The sequence below is a fragment of the Bubalus bubalis genome, chromosome 1, assembly GCF_019923935.1.
Source record: "Bubalus bubalis isolate 160015118507 breed Murrah chromosome 1, NDDB_SH_1, whole genome shotgun sequence".
Classification (NCBI taxonomy): domain Eukaryota; kingdom Metazoa; phylum Chordata; class Mammalia; order Artiodactyla; family Bovidae; genus Bubalus; species Bubalus bubalis.
The window spans coordinates 12,386,808-12,403,742 of NC_059157.1; the positions used below are offsets into that span (position 1 = coordinate 12,386,808).

General features: G+C 47.0%; 1 protein-coding gene across 3 annotated transcripts in view; it reads left to right on the top strand.

Annotated features, from left to right (window-relative positions):
- Positions 1-1,058: 1,058 nt before the first annotated feature.
- The window catches only part of RAB11FIP1 (RAB11 family interacting protein 1), a 34,947-nt gene continuing 19,070 nt past the window's right edge, over positions 1,059-16,935 (top strand). For 2 of the 3 annotated variants that reach the window (XM_006050958.4, XM_025278682.3), the window contains exon 1: positions 1,059-1,528. In XM_006050958.4, coding sequence (XP_006051020.4) covers positions 1,152-1,528 — 377 coding nt within the window. In that variant the 5' untranslated portion in view covers positions 1,059-1,151. The remainder of the gene's footprint in view (positions 1,529-16,935) is intronic. The other variant, XM_006050959.4, reaches the window with a different exon arrangement.

Below are 16,935 nucleotides of genomic sequence, written 5' to 3' on the forward strand. Positions count from 1 at the left end.
CTCTGCTCCCGAGGAGGTCCGTTTGGCAATCCCATTTCCAGTTCCTCCTTTAGTCCCCTTCCCTGACTTAGCCTCTCAGCCTCACCTTATTTGGTGAGGGTGGGGCAAAGCAGAACGCTCCCAAGCCACTACAGGTGCCCTCTGGTTGTACCTTCACCTTTTCTGGCCTTCAAAACATCCTCATCAATTGCCACCCACCTGGCACCTTCCCCGAACCGACTTTCCTCCGGAGTAACGGCCCCAGCGGCCAAAGTAGGAAGAGCAACGAATTTGGGATCGCCTTCGCAGTCACTCGCATTGTTTTTGTCCTTTAGTCGCAAAGTCGTGTCCGACTCTTTTGCGACCCCTTGGACTGTAGCCCACCAGTCTCCTCTGTCCATAGGATTTCCCAGGCAGGAATACCGAGTGGGTTGCCATTTCCTTCTCCAGGGGATCTTCCCCACCCAGGGATCGAACCTGCGTCTCCTGCATTGCACGCGGATACTTAACCACTCATCCTCATAGCTACCATTTATTGAGAACTCACCCTGTGCCAGGTAACATGACATTTTTTTTTTTAACAGCAGTCTCTGAGGTGGTTGCTCTCTCATTTTACAGATAAAGAAACTGAGACCCAAAGGTAACTAAGGAATCTGTACAAAGCCAAACACCTGCCAGAGGGCAAGACCAGACTGGAAATGAGGTCTGACTCCCCTAATCGCTGCTCCGGCCAGATCCGGTTGGGCTGGGCGACCTTTGGCCGTTGGGGACATCTTCCACCTCTTAGCATCACCTCTTGGCATCACCGACTGCATGGACATGAGTTGAGCAAGCTCCAGGAGTTGGTGATAGACAGGGAAGCCCGGGCTGCTGCAGTCCATGGGGTCGCAGAATCGGACACGACTGAGAGAGTGAATTGAACAGAACTGACCACCCCTTAGGGTAAAAGTCTCCAAGGTCCGCCCCCGCCGGCGCGGCCCAACCCGGGCCCTAAGGGGCGGAGTCGGACAGGTCCTGCAGGTGGGGGCGGTGGGCGGGGACTGTCTGGGGGCGGGGCACATAGGGGCGTGGCCGGAAGCATTAAAGAGGCTGCGGAGACTGGGGCGGCGGTAGAGGCCGCCGGTCGCGGCGATCACCTCTTAACTTTTCTGTTGGGTCGCAGAACCGCCACCATGTCCCTGGCAGCCTCGGCGGGCCGGGGCCCCGGGGCCGTGTGGTCCCCGACGCATGTGCAGGTGACGGTACTGCAGGCGCGGGGCTTGAGGGCCAAGGGTCCCGGGGGCACGAGCGACGCGTACGCGGTGATCCAGGTGGGCAAGGAGAAGTACGCCACTTCGGTGTCGGAGCGCAGCCTGGGCGCGCCCGTTTGGCGCGAAGAGGCCACCTTCGAGCTGCCGCCGCTGCTGTCGGCCGAGGCCGCGCCCGCCGCCGCCGTCACCCTGCAGCTCACCGTGCTGCACCGCGCCCTGCTCGGCCTCGACAAGTTCCTGGGCCGCGCCGAGGTGGACCTGCGGGGGCTGCACCAGAATCAGGGCCGCCGGAGGACCCAGTGAGTGTGCGGGCGGGTGGCGAGCGCGGGGAGACGGGCGGTGCGAGCATGAAGCCTGGCCGGAGCGCCAGAGAATGTGTCTCTCCAAGGGGACGGCCGGGGCCACGCCTTTGCGGAGGGGGACCCTCCCCCCCAATCCCCCCACCCGCTCGGCCGGTTCTAGGATTCTCGCCTAGCTTCTCCTTGGGCTGTCCCGCCCCGGCTCTCCCAGTAGGTGGGTTCCGGTACCTGGGGATTTTTTTTTTTTTTTTTGAATCTGCGGGACGGCGCTCAGCGCCTGGCATTTAGTAATCATTTCATGAGTTTTTGATGAATTGAAACTATGTGTGGGCTGACGAATTCCTCTTATTAGCTGAGTAGCTGTGTATATTTGATGTAGGGTTCAGCTTACGTGTAAAGCCTCCTGGGTATTTCATTGTACTGGACAACGAGCTGTGAATGGCTGGGGCGGAGCGCTGGGAAGACCAACTGGAGCAGTTAGATCCACCGACACCAAAGCCCTAGAGGCTCGCTCAGGGGCCGAGCTAGGGGCGTTACTGTGCGGGGTGGGTGTGGGTGTGGGGTGGGGAAAGGGGAACGCGGGCTGCTCAGCGAGGGCTATCCCCTATTCCCATCTCACCAACGCCTTAGGGGTCGATCGGGAGAATTTGCCCCTCCCTCCTTCCTTTCCTCCTCTAGGAATGCTGTAACAGTTTGGTCTTAACTTTCAGACCAAAATACCCTAACCATGTTTGCCCTCGGCCCCAAATTACTAAGGATTTCCCAGTGACGGCTGGAACCAGGGCCTGCGGTTGGCCAGGCTGAATTGAAAAGTAGGCCCTGTTTCGCTCTGGAGTTTGCGAAGTTCTCTCTGGTCCTACTGAGTGGGGGGTTGGGAGGGGCAGGATGGCTGCCCACCTGTAGCTCCCCTCCCTCCTTAAGATATTTCTCTTAGGGTAATACACTCCTGCAGGGAAAGCAAAGCAACCCCCTGTGCATTCTGAAGTGTTACCGGTTTGTTTTCTCTCAGTGTTTGGAATGGAACATTTGATTATGCTCATCTGTTATACCCAGAGCTAGCCTCCCTTAGGGCTTCCTCACTGGTTCAGCAGTAAAGAATTCACCTGCCAATGCAGGAGCTAGAGGATCCATCACTGGGTGGGGAAGATCCCTAGAGAAGGAAATGGTAACCCACTCCAGTATTCTTGCCCAGAAATCCCATGGACAGAGGAGCCTGGTGGGCTACAGTCTGTGGGGTTCCACAAGAGTTGGACATGACTGAACATGTACACACACACAGCCTCGCTTAGCTTAATTGGTTACTTTGCTGGACCTTAAATATGCTAGTCATGTTATCACCTAACTCCTGTGGTTTATGAAGCACTCTGATTAATGCTGTATGTTTTAGATATACATGGTATTTTAACTTTCCCTTGGAAAGGAAGCAGGAAGAGCCAGAGGATTTGATGTTACCAGACTCTCTTTTCTGTAGGTTCTTGCAAATGTTATAACTGCTTCCTTTATCCAGCCAAAGATGAACAGGCATTTCTGAGCTTGAATCAGATAAAAAGGGAGAGCCTAGAGGTGAGGATGGATGGGGTATCTTTGTGGTATCAGCTTACAAGCTGTAAGGTGAGCAGCAGCATCTTGGCTGACCAGGGGCTGGAGCAGTCCTAACTTTCTGCTTGATTAAATGGCATTTGGGGCCTTGGATGTACTGTCCTTTGCCTTGTCCCATCCAAGATGTGTGGATATCATGTCTGTCTCTACCATCTGTTTCTTCTTATTCCCTTGAAAAGTAGATTGGATCTCCCTGCTAGAGATAGGGATTCCAGATCTCTGGGTCTGGTGCCCACTCTGGCCCTGACTCATTGTTGGGCTTCAGGATGCTCCGTCTCTAAATACCCAAGTCTCCCCATGTACAGATGGAGCTTGTGGCCAGACTTAGCTGATATTTATAAGATGTTTCCGGGTTCCTGGATTAATGGAGCCCCATGTATTGATTCAAAAGGTCCTGTTACTGGTTTGGGAGGAACAAAAACCTCCTCAAGTTCCCCAATTTCAGGAAAGGTTCAGTCTCTGCACCTTCATTTTTCCCATCCTTTCTGATGTAATTCTAAACCTTGGTGATTACTCCTGTCCCTATTATATAAGCTTGTGACCACTTAGTTACAATATCAGCTTGTAGGAAAACCATGCTTAGTTGATTTTTTTAATAACTACAAAGGAAGCCTTCTTCACTCCTCCAGCAGTAGGCAAAATCTCAAGCTTTCCATCTGCCACTTCCTGGGACTTTCCAAGATGCTGGAGGAACTCAGTTGAACCAGGCCTGTCTGATGTCCTGGTACTTCACTTGGGTGCCCAAGATAGCTGCGATTTGCAGTATGAGATATACACTTTTAGGTGGAAGTTTAACAGAAAGAAACTGGTTGGGCTAGGAGGATCATTTGAACTGGTTATTAAGGGTTTGACTCCACCTTAGACATTAAAACCAAAATCAAAAGAAAAGCTCACATCTTGGCCTATAGTTTTATGTGTGTGTGTGTGTGCATGTGTGCATGTATGTTAATCTTTACAGAAAATAGTTGTGGTCCAGAAGTTAAAACTCAAAGTGTTAAGAGCTAACTTTGCTGATATTTTCATTTGTTCTCTTAATAAGACCCCACATATCACACATTTGGAATCAAGAAAATATGCTTTTTGTAATGACTCAGATTTTGCCGACCTCAGATTAGGGTGATGATCAGTTCAGTTCAGTTCAGTCTCTCAGTTGTGTCTGACTCTTTGCGACCCCATGGACTGCAGCACCCCAGGCCTCCCTGTCTACCATCAACTCCCGGAGTTTGCTCAGATGCATCTCCATTCAGTTGGTGATGCCATCCAACCATCTCATCCTCTGTCTCCCCCTTCTCCTCCCGCCTTCAATCTTTCCCAGCATCAGGGTCTTTTCCAATGAGTCAGCTCTTCACATCAGATGGCCAAAGTATTGGAGTTTCACCTTTAGCATCAATCCTTTCAATGAATATTCAGGGTTGATTTCCTTTAGGATTGACAAGTTTGATCTCCTTGCAGTTCAAAGGGACTCTCAAGAGTCTTCTCCAACACCAAAGTTTAAAAACATCAATTCTTTGGCGCTCAGCTTTTTTTATAGTCCAGCTCTCACATCCATACATGACTACTGGAAAAACCATAGCTTTGACTAGACGGATCTTTGTTGGCAAAGTGATATCTCTGCTTTTTAATATGCTGTCTAGGTTGGTCATAGCTTTTCTTCCAAGGAGCAAGTGTCTTTTAATTTCATGGCTGCAGTGTGATGATACATATCTTTAAAACACTAAACAGAGACGGACATATAGATAGGATCCATTTAATAGGGAAGAGTGTGTGGCCCCTTTAGGTAAGAAGAAATCGAAATGAACTGATTTTGCACTGATATTAATGCAGTTGTCCCTCATATCCAAGGGTGATTGGTTCTAGCTCCCCTCCCACCTCAATGCCACAATCTGCGGATGCTGAAGCCCCTTATGTAAAATGGCTTCATATTTGTGTATAACCTTTGCACATCCTTGGAGAAGGAAATGGCAACCCACTCCAGTATCCTTGCCTGGAAAATCTCATGGACAGAGGAGCCTGGTGGGCTGCAGTCCATGGGGTCGCAAAGAGTCAGGCACGACTGAGTGACTAACACTTTTTGTACATCCTCCTGTATACTTTAAATCATCTCTAGATTACTTATAATATCTAATATGATATACATGCCATGTTGTTGTTCAGTGGCTCAGTTGTGTCTAACTCTTTACGAACCCATGGACTGCAGCGTACCAGGCTTCTTGTAAGTAGTTGTAAATACCATGGAAATGCTATATAAATAATTGCCAGTGCATGAATCCAAGTTTTGCTTTTTGGAGTTTTCTGGAGGTTTTTGTTTTTTTTTTTCTTGAATATTTTTGAGATATTTATATTTTGGTTGAATCTGAGGACCTGTGGATACAGAGGGCAGACTCATCCATACTTCTCTGTGGTCTCAGCTGAGCTTTAGTTAAATGGAAATCAGTTAAGTCCCGTGATCATGAAATAGACGTGAATCTGAGAGGCAGAGTAAGGGGACCAACATGTGGGCTCCTCTGCTGTCTGATCTTGAGTAGCTAGGGGTCCTAAATTGGACCAAAAAACCCAAACTCAAAACCAAGCATCTTTTAAGAATACCAATAGCAATAAAAATGGCGGCAGTAATCGCTTAAAGACAGATTAAAATAAATATTCAGGCTGGTGACTGGAAGGCCATTGTGTAACCAGATAGGATGAAATTTGATACAATAGCCTTTCAGATATGGAGAGAGAGTGAATGATGGAGGGTCATTTTATCATCTTTCTTGAAGATTCAAGAGAGAATCTGGCTGCATAGAAAGGATTTGGATGCTGATAAAGGTTAGACATTTTGAAGAACTGTAAGTGTAGTAAGATGGTGTAATATGTTGCCAAAGGAAATTCAGGTGATTAAGAAGAAGGGTGAGACCATTGTTTTTCTGGGAGAGTGGGAGGCAGAGAAGTCACAGATGAGCACAGAGATCTCAACTTCACAAATCTGAGCCGTCAGCGTTTGCGCTTGTAGAACACCTCTGGGTTTCCTAAGCACTTTTCGGCTTTTTGTAACGGACTGGAAAATTTGAGCAATGCTGTTACTGGTTCAGTATTTGAGTTTTTTTGAGATTTCTCTTAAAGATGACATTGAGGCTTTACTGGAAACCCTCCCATCTCCAAACTGGCAGAGGCCCCCCCACCCAGTATAGGAAACTGATGGCTCAGTGTCCAGGATTGGTGCTATATGGGCTCTGGAAGAAGTAACCCCAGCCTGTTCACAGCGGAGGAATGGAGTGACTCAGAGGGGAGGGTGCATCAAAGTCATGGTTCCTGTGATGTGAAAGGTGTGCTTTTTGTGATATGATTTGATGGTGATTTCATTTACAAGGCATTCAGTTAGCAATGCGGAAAGTTCTCACTGCCTTTCCCCCCGCTTGTTTTTAAAGTTCATCCATACTTTTAGTAATTATTTTTTAACACCTACTATTTTTGAGGCACTGGGTAGACAGCATAAACAATGATCCCTGCTTTCAGGAAGCCCAGAGCCTTCTGGGGGGAGATAGACAGTAAACACCATGAATATTCATTGGAAGGACTGATGCTGAAGCTGAAGCTTTAATACTTTGGCCACCTGATGTGACAAGCTGACTCATTGGAAAAGACCCTGATGCTGGGAAAGATTGAGAGCAAGAAGGTAGGGGGTGACAGAGGATGAGATGGTTGGATGGCATCACCGACTCAATGGACATGAATCGGAGCAAACTCGGGGAGATAGTGAAAGACAGAGGAGTCTGGTGTGCTGCAGTCCACAGGGTCTCAAAGAGTTGGACACAACTTAGCGACTGAACACAGATGAACACAAAGATGAATAATCTTGTGCTGCGATGAGTGTGGTAGAGGAAGAGAACAGGGTATCATAAGAGAAAAGAGCAAAGATTGCAGATGGCCTCTCTGAGGCAGAGGCCTGGAAGATAAAGAGGAATTTTTCCAGTGAAAAGTAGAGGACGGGGAGCAGCCTGTGCAAGGCCCTGAGGCAGGAAGATCTGGGAAGCTGGAGAGGTTGCCTAGATTGAGGCTGAAGAGGAAGGCCGGGCTTCCTTCAAGAGCAATGGAAACTGCGGAGTGTTGAAAGCAGAGGGGTGACGTGATCCAGTTTGTGAAAGTCTGGCTGTCTGATGGAGAGCAGATTTGGAGCAGGTTTAGCCTGGAACCCGACAGGTGGGCTGGGAGGCTCTGGCAGGAGTAGGGTGACAGGCGTGGGCATGGACGGTGGTGGGTGGGTTTCAGAAATATTTCCGAGGTTCAGTTGGCCTTACTGGTGGTGGATTGGATGTGGGTGGGGGAGAGTGAGAGGAAGTGATAAGAACGAACAAATAAAATAAGGAGAACTTGCTGTTGAATGTGAACCAGGAAACGGTGATGGCTTGCTTTCCCCAGCAGTCACTGTGATACAAGAGTGAGGTCAACATGTCTTGGCAAAGACAACATGGGCCATGATGCCTGTGTGTCGAGTCTTCCGTTGAAGCAAATGAGTAGGAAACACCATCGAAACCAGGGCGTGTACATGTGCGTCCCCAGGTGTTTGCACTTTTAGCACAGGCCAAGTCTTTGTTCTGTAATAGCGTAACTGATGTGACCTCACCGGTTGCGCCAACACGGCAGGTGGAGTCACTGCCACAAGAAACACAGGACCAAGAAAAGGAAAAATGATACACAACACGAGGGGAAGTAAACCCGTCAGTGAAAAACACAACTCTGGAGGCAAGTAAGTCAACCATTCCAACCATGTAAAGGTTTTTCACATCAGGGGAAGGTGAACATACAAAAGAGCCTTGTTTGGCTCAACTTCCCTTTGGTTACAAAGACCTGTGTTGTATTTCTACAACCACCATCAGAGGAAGGTTTTTATAAATAGTATCTCTGTCATTTTAATTGTAGTTGTTAATTTAAAAATGTTATGATTACATTAAAAACAATACATGTGCTTATTAAACTGTCATCAGCTCCAACCGTATTTGCTGACATCATCCTTCCGTCCCCCTGGACAATAATCCTTGGTTTCCTTTTCGCTGCTCTGGTTTTTAATTGCTCTATGTCTGAGAAAGCTGCTTCTCACCCTGTACATTGGGAAGGATGCTGGCCGTGGCTTAGCTCTAGAGGGTTCGGATGTCCTCCGTGAACGGAGGGAGTGATTTGAAGGCATTTAAGGCCTTATTTCATCTCACAGCCAGGCCCTGGGTGGCCTTTGGTTCAGAGCCTACATGGATCTCTAAGCCTCAGGGCCTTTGAATTCCAACAGAATTAACAACCAGAACCTTGATCAGCCTTTGAAGAAAACCGGCATAGGTGTGGAAAGACTCGGTGAGCGGGTTGTGCTTCCTTGAAGGTGTCCTAGGTCGGACCTCGTGCTGCAGCTGGAGACCAGGCCAGCTGACCCTCTTTCCCCTTGTCCAGGGCCCACTTCTGTCTCTTCATTTGCTGTGTGACCTAGCCCAGGTGTTCTAACATCTCTGAATGGGCAAGTAAGTGGTTACAGTCCCTGGAGACATAGGGCAGGTGGTCATTTGCCAGTGGGACGTGGAGAAGTGTTTAATCTTTGTTAAACACTTCTACCCCACAGACTGGGGCCCCGCCAGGCTCCTCCGTCCATGGGATTCTCCAGGCAAGAATACTGGAGTGGGTTGCCATTCCCGTCTCCAGGGGATCTTCCCGACCCAGGGATTGAACCTGGGTCTCCCACATTGCAGGCAGAATCTTTACTGTCTGAGCCACCAGGGAAGACTCTGCTTCTTGGTGGGGAAGCAGAGCATCTGACTCATCTGGTTATCAAGGTGAGTCCCAAGGAAGAGGGAAAAAAAAAACCCATATACCGAGAGCATTTCAAAATTCTATTCTAACAACAAACTTCAGTAAGAATGAAGAGTTCTTTTCGTGTAAGAGGAAACCCCACAGCCTGATGCTGTGGGAGGTGGCACCCTTGAAGAAACAGCCTGTCCCTCACACAGAACACGGTACTCCGGATCACAAGAGGCCTTTTCAGACCAGGCCTTCTGGAGGCTGTGGTGGTTCTCCCTGGGGTAGCCACGTCTCTTTTCATAAACAAGAAGTTTAAAATTAGTGTTCTAATTTCAAAAATTTGTTTTTGTTGTTCAGTCGCTCAGTCGTGCCTGACTCGTTGCAACCCCATGGACTGCAGCACCCCAGGCCTCCCTGTCCATCGTCAACTCCCGGACTTTGCTCAGTTGCATGTCCATTCAGTTGGTGATGCCATCCAACCATCTCATCCTCTGTCTCCCCCTTCTCCTCCCGCCTTCAATCTTTCCCAGCATCAGGGTCTTTTCCAATGAGTCAGCTCTTCACATCAGATGGCCAAAGTATTGGAGTTTCACCTTTAGCATCAATCCTTTCAATGAATATTCAGGGTTGATTTCCTTTAGGATTGACAAGTTTGATCTCCTTGCAGTTCAAAGGGACTCTCAAGAGTCTTCTCCAACACCACAGTTTGAAAGCATCAATTCTTTGGCCCTCATCCTTCTTTATGGTCCAACTCTCACGTCCATCCATACATGACTACTGGAAAATCCATAGCTTTAGCTATTTGGACCTTTGTTGGCAAAGTGATATCTCTGCTTTGTAATATGCTGTCTGGGTTTCTCATAACTTTTCTTCCAGGGAGCAAGCGTCTTTTAATTTCATGGCTGCAGTCACCATCTGCAGTGATTCTGGAACCCAAGAAAATAAAATCTGTCACTGTTTCCACTTTTCCCCCTTCTGTTTTGCCATGAAGTGATGGAACTAGATGCCATGATCTTAGGTTTTTGAAAGTTGAGTTTTAAGCCATCTTACATTTAGCCGAGTGGATTAAAGATGAAGGGTGGCCTCGGTGTGAACTTGGGGTCTGGCTTGCCCATCAGCACCACTGCTCAGCACCGGAGAAGCAGGTCACCCGGGAGAAGCAGGTCACCTGCCGCTTGGGGGCTCGCTGTTGCCTTTGGCAAAGGAGCCGCTTTTAGGCACTAATGAGATGAGAAATTCCTTTCCTGCAGAGAGAGGCGTGTAGATAATCTGTTAGAGAGAAATCAAGGGCTTTCGTCTCCAGGGTGTCCCTGAGGGACACATTTAGGAATGTGCCCATGGGGAGAAAAAAGGCAGCTGGAATTAAGTGTCTTTTCCTGAACGCTGCCCTCCCTAGTGGAGCCAAAGGAAAACGTTTTATAAGAAATGCCAGAAAAACTTTATAGAGGTGTGACGGCTGCACGCTTCATTTGTAAACTTCTTGTTTATGAAAAGAGATGTGGCTAGCCCAGGGAGAGTCACCACAGCTTCCAGAAGGCCTGGCCTGAAAAGGCCTCTTGTGATCCGGAGTACCATGTCCTGTGTGAGGGACAGGCGGGCCCCAGGGCTGTTTCTTCAAGGGTGCCGCCTCCCACAGCACTGGGCTGTGGGGTCTCTTCTTATACCAAAGGAGCTCTTCATTCTTATTAAAGTTTGTTGTTAGAACAGGATTTTGAAATGCTCTCGGTATGTGTTTTTTTTTTCCCTCTTCCTTGGGACTCACCTTGATAACCAGATGAGTCAGATGCTCTGCTTCCCCACCAGGAAGCAGAATCTTCCCTGGTGGCTCAGACGGTAAAGATTCTGCCTGCAATGTGGGAGACCCAGGTTCAATCCCTGGGTCGGGAAGATCCCCTGGAGAAGGGAATGGCAACCCACTCCAGTATTCTTGCCTGGAGAATCCCGTGGACGGAGGGGCCTAGCAAGGCCCCAGTCCGTGGGATCACAAAGAGTGGTTGGACACAACTGAGTGACTAACACACACCCCCCACCAGGGGTTCCCAAAGAAAGAAGTGTGGGTCTGTCTGGGGGGCTGAGAGAGGACTGAAAGCGCTTTGATGTCTACCGGGCTAAAGTTTGTTTCCTTTGTCCTGGCCAGGAGGTGGTGAACCAGACCATCTCATTTCCTTTCTCCATCCTTAAGGTCTCTGTGCCTGAGTGACAAAGGACCCCACAGAGATCCTTCTTCGGCAGATCACATAAAATACATTACCTTGAGGCAAAAGGCAAGATACCGGATCTGGTGTTAGAATATTAATTTTTGTGGCTTTTTGAGATGGTCAAGTAAAACATTGGTAACTAGATGATAGGAAGAGTGGCAGACTTCCATGTTTATAAATGTGTTAATTTTTCTAATTTTTAGCAAATCTTAAAATACTGATGCTTGGTTATTTCCTGTAGTCTTTACCTACACAGAGTTGAGTATTGCTTTCAACTTAGAAAATATGCCTTGATCCTTACACTTCAGCCAGTTATGTCATCTTGGCGTGTGCCTGAAATCATTTGGGGACCCTCTGTTTCTTGTCTCTCCCACCTCCGTAGAAGTTCTGAAGAGTTCTGAGGGTCATTACATCTCATGATAAATTATAGAATTACATACTGATCACTTCACTTCACTTCACAAAGGACAGGGAAGCCTGGCATGCTGCAGAGTCCATGGGCTTGCAAAGAGTCGAACCCGACTGAGCGACTGAATAACATGATATTTTAAAATATCGTATCTGCTTTTTAATTTTGGAAATTGTATCATACAAACTAATTTTATAATTGAGTTTTTTCCCCACTCCCTTCAAATGCAAATCATTGTTATTTGTGTTTGATGGTGTCAGTTTGGATCCCTAGGAATACCGTCAGTCTGAACTGTTGGTATCTTAAATTCCCTTCTGAGAACGACATGCATGGCTGAACAATGGTATAAATGCACTCACCGAATATCATGCAGCCATTAAAAATAGTGGATATGGGGACTGTACGACAGCTATATTTAACACACTACAAATAGAATTGCCTGTGTTCTCTGGTTATTACCAAGTCATGATCATAGCTAACACCAAGTGTTTATTAAGTGCCAGGCACTGTTCTAAGCTCTTTACATGTATTAAGCCATTTAAGCTCAGGTGGTAAAGAATCCGCTTGCAATGTGGGAGACCTGGGTTCGATCCCTGGGTTGGGAAGATCCCCTGGAGGAGGGCATGGCAACCCACTCCAGTATTATTCCCTGGAGAATCCCCATGCCCCGAGGAGCCTGGTGGGCTACAATCCCTGCAGTTGCAAAGAGTCGGGCAGTTCTGAGCGACTAAGCATGCACAATCTTTGTAACATCCTTCGTAAGCTCCTTATCGTAGGTGCTTTTAACCTTGTTTCAGAGGAGGAGCCAGAGAAGTCAAATAACTTGTCTGAAGTCTCTCAGTTAAAACATGCAGGAAAAAGACTTCAAGAAAATACATCAAAAGGGAATGGTGGAATTAGCATTAGAGAGAGTCAGTTAAAACTTTTTTCCTATAACCTGCTTTAATTACTTTCTAAGGGACTTTCTATAGAGCAAATAGTATGGGAAGATCAAAAGCATTTTCAACCTGCTTTTTATACGATGTTTCCTTTCCCGTATCATTTTCTAACTTTTTAGGATTGAATTTGGTGGCTACAGACAGCCTTTCAGTGGTGCAGAATGGCTGTTTCAGGGATTAGGGTCAAAAAGGAACCATTTGCAACCTTCATAATTTACCACCAAGTAGCTGGTGATGGGCAGATGGGAAAGTCCACCTGGGGAGGAGAGTGGGGCGGCAAGAATGGCTGATCAGTGATTCTGTATTCAGAGTTAGGTAACGAGGACCAGTTACCTTGGTCAGTAACAAAACCTGTTAAACCACTTAGCTTCTGCCGGTTATACCCCACAAGCGTTTTATAGGTCTTAAACGTCTTTGTCCCTGTTTGCTATGCATTGCCTCTATGCTGCCAAGAGAAGAGTCTAGACACTTCACCCACGTGGAGTCACTCCTTCTCACAACCCCTTTTAGATATCCTCCTCTGCTTGACCCTGTGAGATTCTCAGCCTTATTTTTCTTCCCCAGGGAAGACAGTGAAGGAACTGATTTAAAAAATTTTTCCATCAAGTGCATCCTTCATCTCAAACACATGAAACTCAGGTGCTGTTCTGTTCTTCCTGCTTCTCCCCTCACCGGAGGCCACGATCCCCTGTGTCTTGAAGTTCAGTTACCATGGGGATAACTCACGCTATAAGTCGGGGTGGAGATTTTGCACGGGAAGGGAACTAGGCGGTCCGTCTTTGACCCTGGAGCCCATATAGACAGGATCCCTTGAAATGAACACTAACACATTAAAACAAGGAGCTAGTGGTCGTCTTTGCCTTTGTGTTTCCTGGAGCTTCCTGTGTCTGATGGGAGGGTAGAGCCTTAATTCATTTTGCTGGGTCCCCAAGTAGGTGGTTCTTATAGCCCCTTGGGATTTCACTTAGCTGAGAAACTTTTTTGTGTATAAGTAAGTGTAAGTGATAGTCGCCCAGCCATGCCCGACTCTTTGCGATCCCATGGACTGCAGCCCACCAGGCTCTTCTATCCATGAGATTTTCCAGGCAAGGATACTGGAGTGGATTACCATTTCCTTCTCTTTGTGTATGACAGTCCTTATTTGTGGGGTTCCCTGGTAGTTCAAAGGGTCAAGAGTCTGCCGGCAATGCAGGAGACCCGGGTTCAAACCCTGGGTCAGGAAGATTCCCTGGAGAAGGAAATGGCACCCCACTCCAGTATTCTTGCCTGGAAAATCCCATGGACAGAGGAGTCTGGCAGGCTACAGTCCATGGGGTCACAAAGAGTCAGACACAACTGAGTGACTTCACACATGTCCTTATCTGTGATGAAATTGTATACGCTAGCAGGAATTTCTTTTTGTGTTAAATTATTTTTTCACGCTTCATAATCAGAAAGAAAAAACAGCCGTTGATTCAGTGTAACAGACACTCCGTGACCGTCGGGTGAGCCGGTCCCCTCTCCCACTGTCTGGCCTCTTGGTTCTGTGTTTCCAGTGCCCGCTGTGCCAGAGCGGGCATGGACCACATCTTTGTAGCCATTATTTCCCTGTCTCCGCCTTGAATCTCTGAAGCTGTCATTTTTTTTTTTTTCTTCGTCTACCCTGTGGAATGTTTTAAAGGAAAAAACATGTCTGCTTCAGCTACAGACAGATTATTTTGGAGGCATACCGGCCTGTCCTTTACACAACCGTAAGCCCGCACGTCGGCTGGGATGCACTGCGAGACCTTTCATTTCCCCAGAGAAGGAACCACACTGCCCACATTCCGATGGAGGGCCCCTGGGATCAGCTTTCCTTGTCCTGAGAAACCTACATGCTGAGGGAAACCAGCCCTGAGAATTGCGCATGGTTGGGTTGTTTTAGCTGTTTCAAAACTTGAGTGTTTAAAAAAAAAAAAAAAAAAAAAACTTGAGTGTTTAAAAACCCAGGAGATTTGACAATGCGTATCTGGACTCTAGTCCCCCAGTCAGGCCCCTCGGGAGGCAGACCCTGTGTCCTGCATTCTGTACCCTGTTCATTCTCTTTTTTCATATTCCCTTGTTGCTTTCTTCATAAGACATCTTTTTGAAAGGGTAAAAGCCTGAAATGAACTTTTCTGTATTTTTAGCTGTTTAGCCTTGTCGTATGTTTGACCAAGAAGACCCCAAACCAAAAAATCCCCAAACAGTTGGGCAGCCTATTTGGATAATAGGCATTTTTTGCTTGAATGTTTATTCCCAAGACCCTCGCCTGACTGAGGGACATGGAGATTAAAGTTTTCATTTTAGACCATTTTCTATGATTGGAATTTTTACCCTATGCCTGTTATTATTTTTTCATTTGTTTGTTTACAGAGGTATACTTTTTTGATTTGTTGTAGGTCATAGCATAGGGGAAAAGGTTTTTCTGCGAAACAAAGATTAAAGTTAGTATAGTTTCCACAAAGTCATAAAGTTGTAAACCACACTCATCAGTTCATTCAGTTCCATGTAATTGATTCCTGTTGATCTGGATGAAGTAAACAGGTTTTTCAGTCGAGTTTTGTCATTTATTGGGCTTCCCAGGTGGTGCAGTGATAAAAAATCTCCCTGCCAATGTAGGAGACGAGAATTTGATCCCTAGGTCAGGAAGATCCCCTGGAGTAGGAAATGGCAACCCATTCCAGTATTCTTGCCTGGAAAATTCCAGGGACAGAGGAGCCTGGAGGGCTATGGTCCGTGGTGTCGCAAAGAGTCAGACATGACTGAGCACAGCACAGCAAAATTTTTGTCATTTGTTATTTGGTTTAGTGGTATTATCTAAAGGCTATCAGAAACTTACATTTGTTAAGAAAAGTTCTTTTTATGAGCCTTCTTGAAAATCTTCATTTTGTAAAAGCATCATTGTAAAATAACAGTTGCTGTTATTACTTTACAATATAGTTTATGTACGTGTCCTGTCTCTTGCTGTATATTCAAAGATCCTCTTAACTTTGGAAGAACTAAATTTTAATTATAAGTAAAGATGACTGCTTATAGAGGGGATCCTTTTACTTTTCACTTTTTTGATAGGTTGCAGGATTTTTTTAAGAATAAAGGCTTAAAAATAAACCTTCTGCATTAGAATTATGGCTTTCTGTCTGTACTCTGCCCTTTGTACTGGGAAAACCCAGCCCTAATTTCTGAGATAACTCAAACTTTCTGGGCTGACGTGAAGGGCGGTGCTGGGTCCTACCCAGACTGACATCACATGCTGTGTGGCCATGCTGGGACCTGATTATTTATGAACTACTTCTGTGACATGCTGGAATTAAGTACACTGGACATCAAACTCACAGAAACACTGAAAAACTGAACCGATGCTTCAATGTTGAAACCCACAAATATGTCCTGGTTTGAAATTTTTTAGGGTGAGACATTTCTGGATCATGGTTTTCATGAACTATCAAATTATGCTTGTGTCAAAGCTCCCTTGCTTCAGCTGTGTGGATTTAATGATCAGGGTAATGTTGCTGAAACAGTTCCTGTCTTCCCTTCCAGCTTTGATAAATCCAGCACAGATTGAGAGGGGGCTGCCTCCCTGCCTGGGATTCAGCCTGCCTTTCCCATCCTTAAATAGCCCAGTGGTTGTTCTTGGCTACCTGGCCTTTGGTTTGGGGTTTGCTGGTGAAAATAAGCGACAGGAACAGTCGGAGTGCATGTTCACACCTCCTGGTGGCGTTGGAAATTTGCAAAACAAATCCCACTCTTGTGCCCAGGGACTGAACCCATGCATCAGGTGGTAATAGGCCCCCGGGGAGGATCCTGGGGTTGGCTGCAGCTTCACTCAGAATAAACAGGCTTTGATGTTGATACTTTGGGGAAGGCAGCCCCATCCGGGGGAAAGGGCAAGTGGTGTTCTTTGAAGGTCAGGAGTCTTTGCATCCCCTGGGAGGGTGAGCAGAGAGGCTGTGAAAGAGCTGGGAGGAGGCCCTGGTGGAGAGGTGAGGTCTCCCTTTGTGGTCTGTGTTGTCATTTGAGCCTCCGAGTTCAGCTCTCAGCAACTTCCCCTTTTCAGGTGCCTACCCTTGGTATTTACTAAGGCTAGCCACTCCTCATCACCAAGGCTACCATGTCAGCACATGACTGTCAGGAGAGAAGGATACAAATAATCCTCTCAACATCTAAATGACAGATATGCAAACTGTTCTCCATGAGGCCCTGGACGTGTAATGGAAAGACACCAGGCTGGCAGGCGAGGCTGTCTGTAAAGACCGTGCATCTCCCTTCTCCTCCAGCTGTGAACTATAGTTTTGAAAATCCTAAATGCTTTCTTCTAAAGATCCAAAACTGCAGCTCCCACCATGTTCTCAGGTCTTGGTTGTATTTTGCCAACCCAGTGTAAGTCTGGACTTTCCGTACAGCCTTGAGACTTAGGGCTGAGGTCAGCGATAGGGGCTTTCCCCCTTCTTGTCTTTTGACTTAGAACATTTAAATTGGAAGCTTAAGCCTCCTTCATAAAGAATGTTA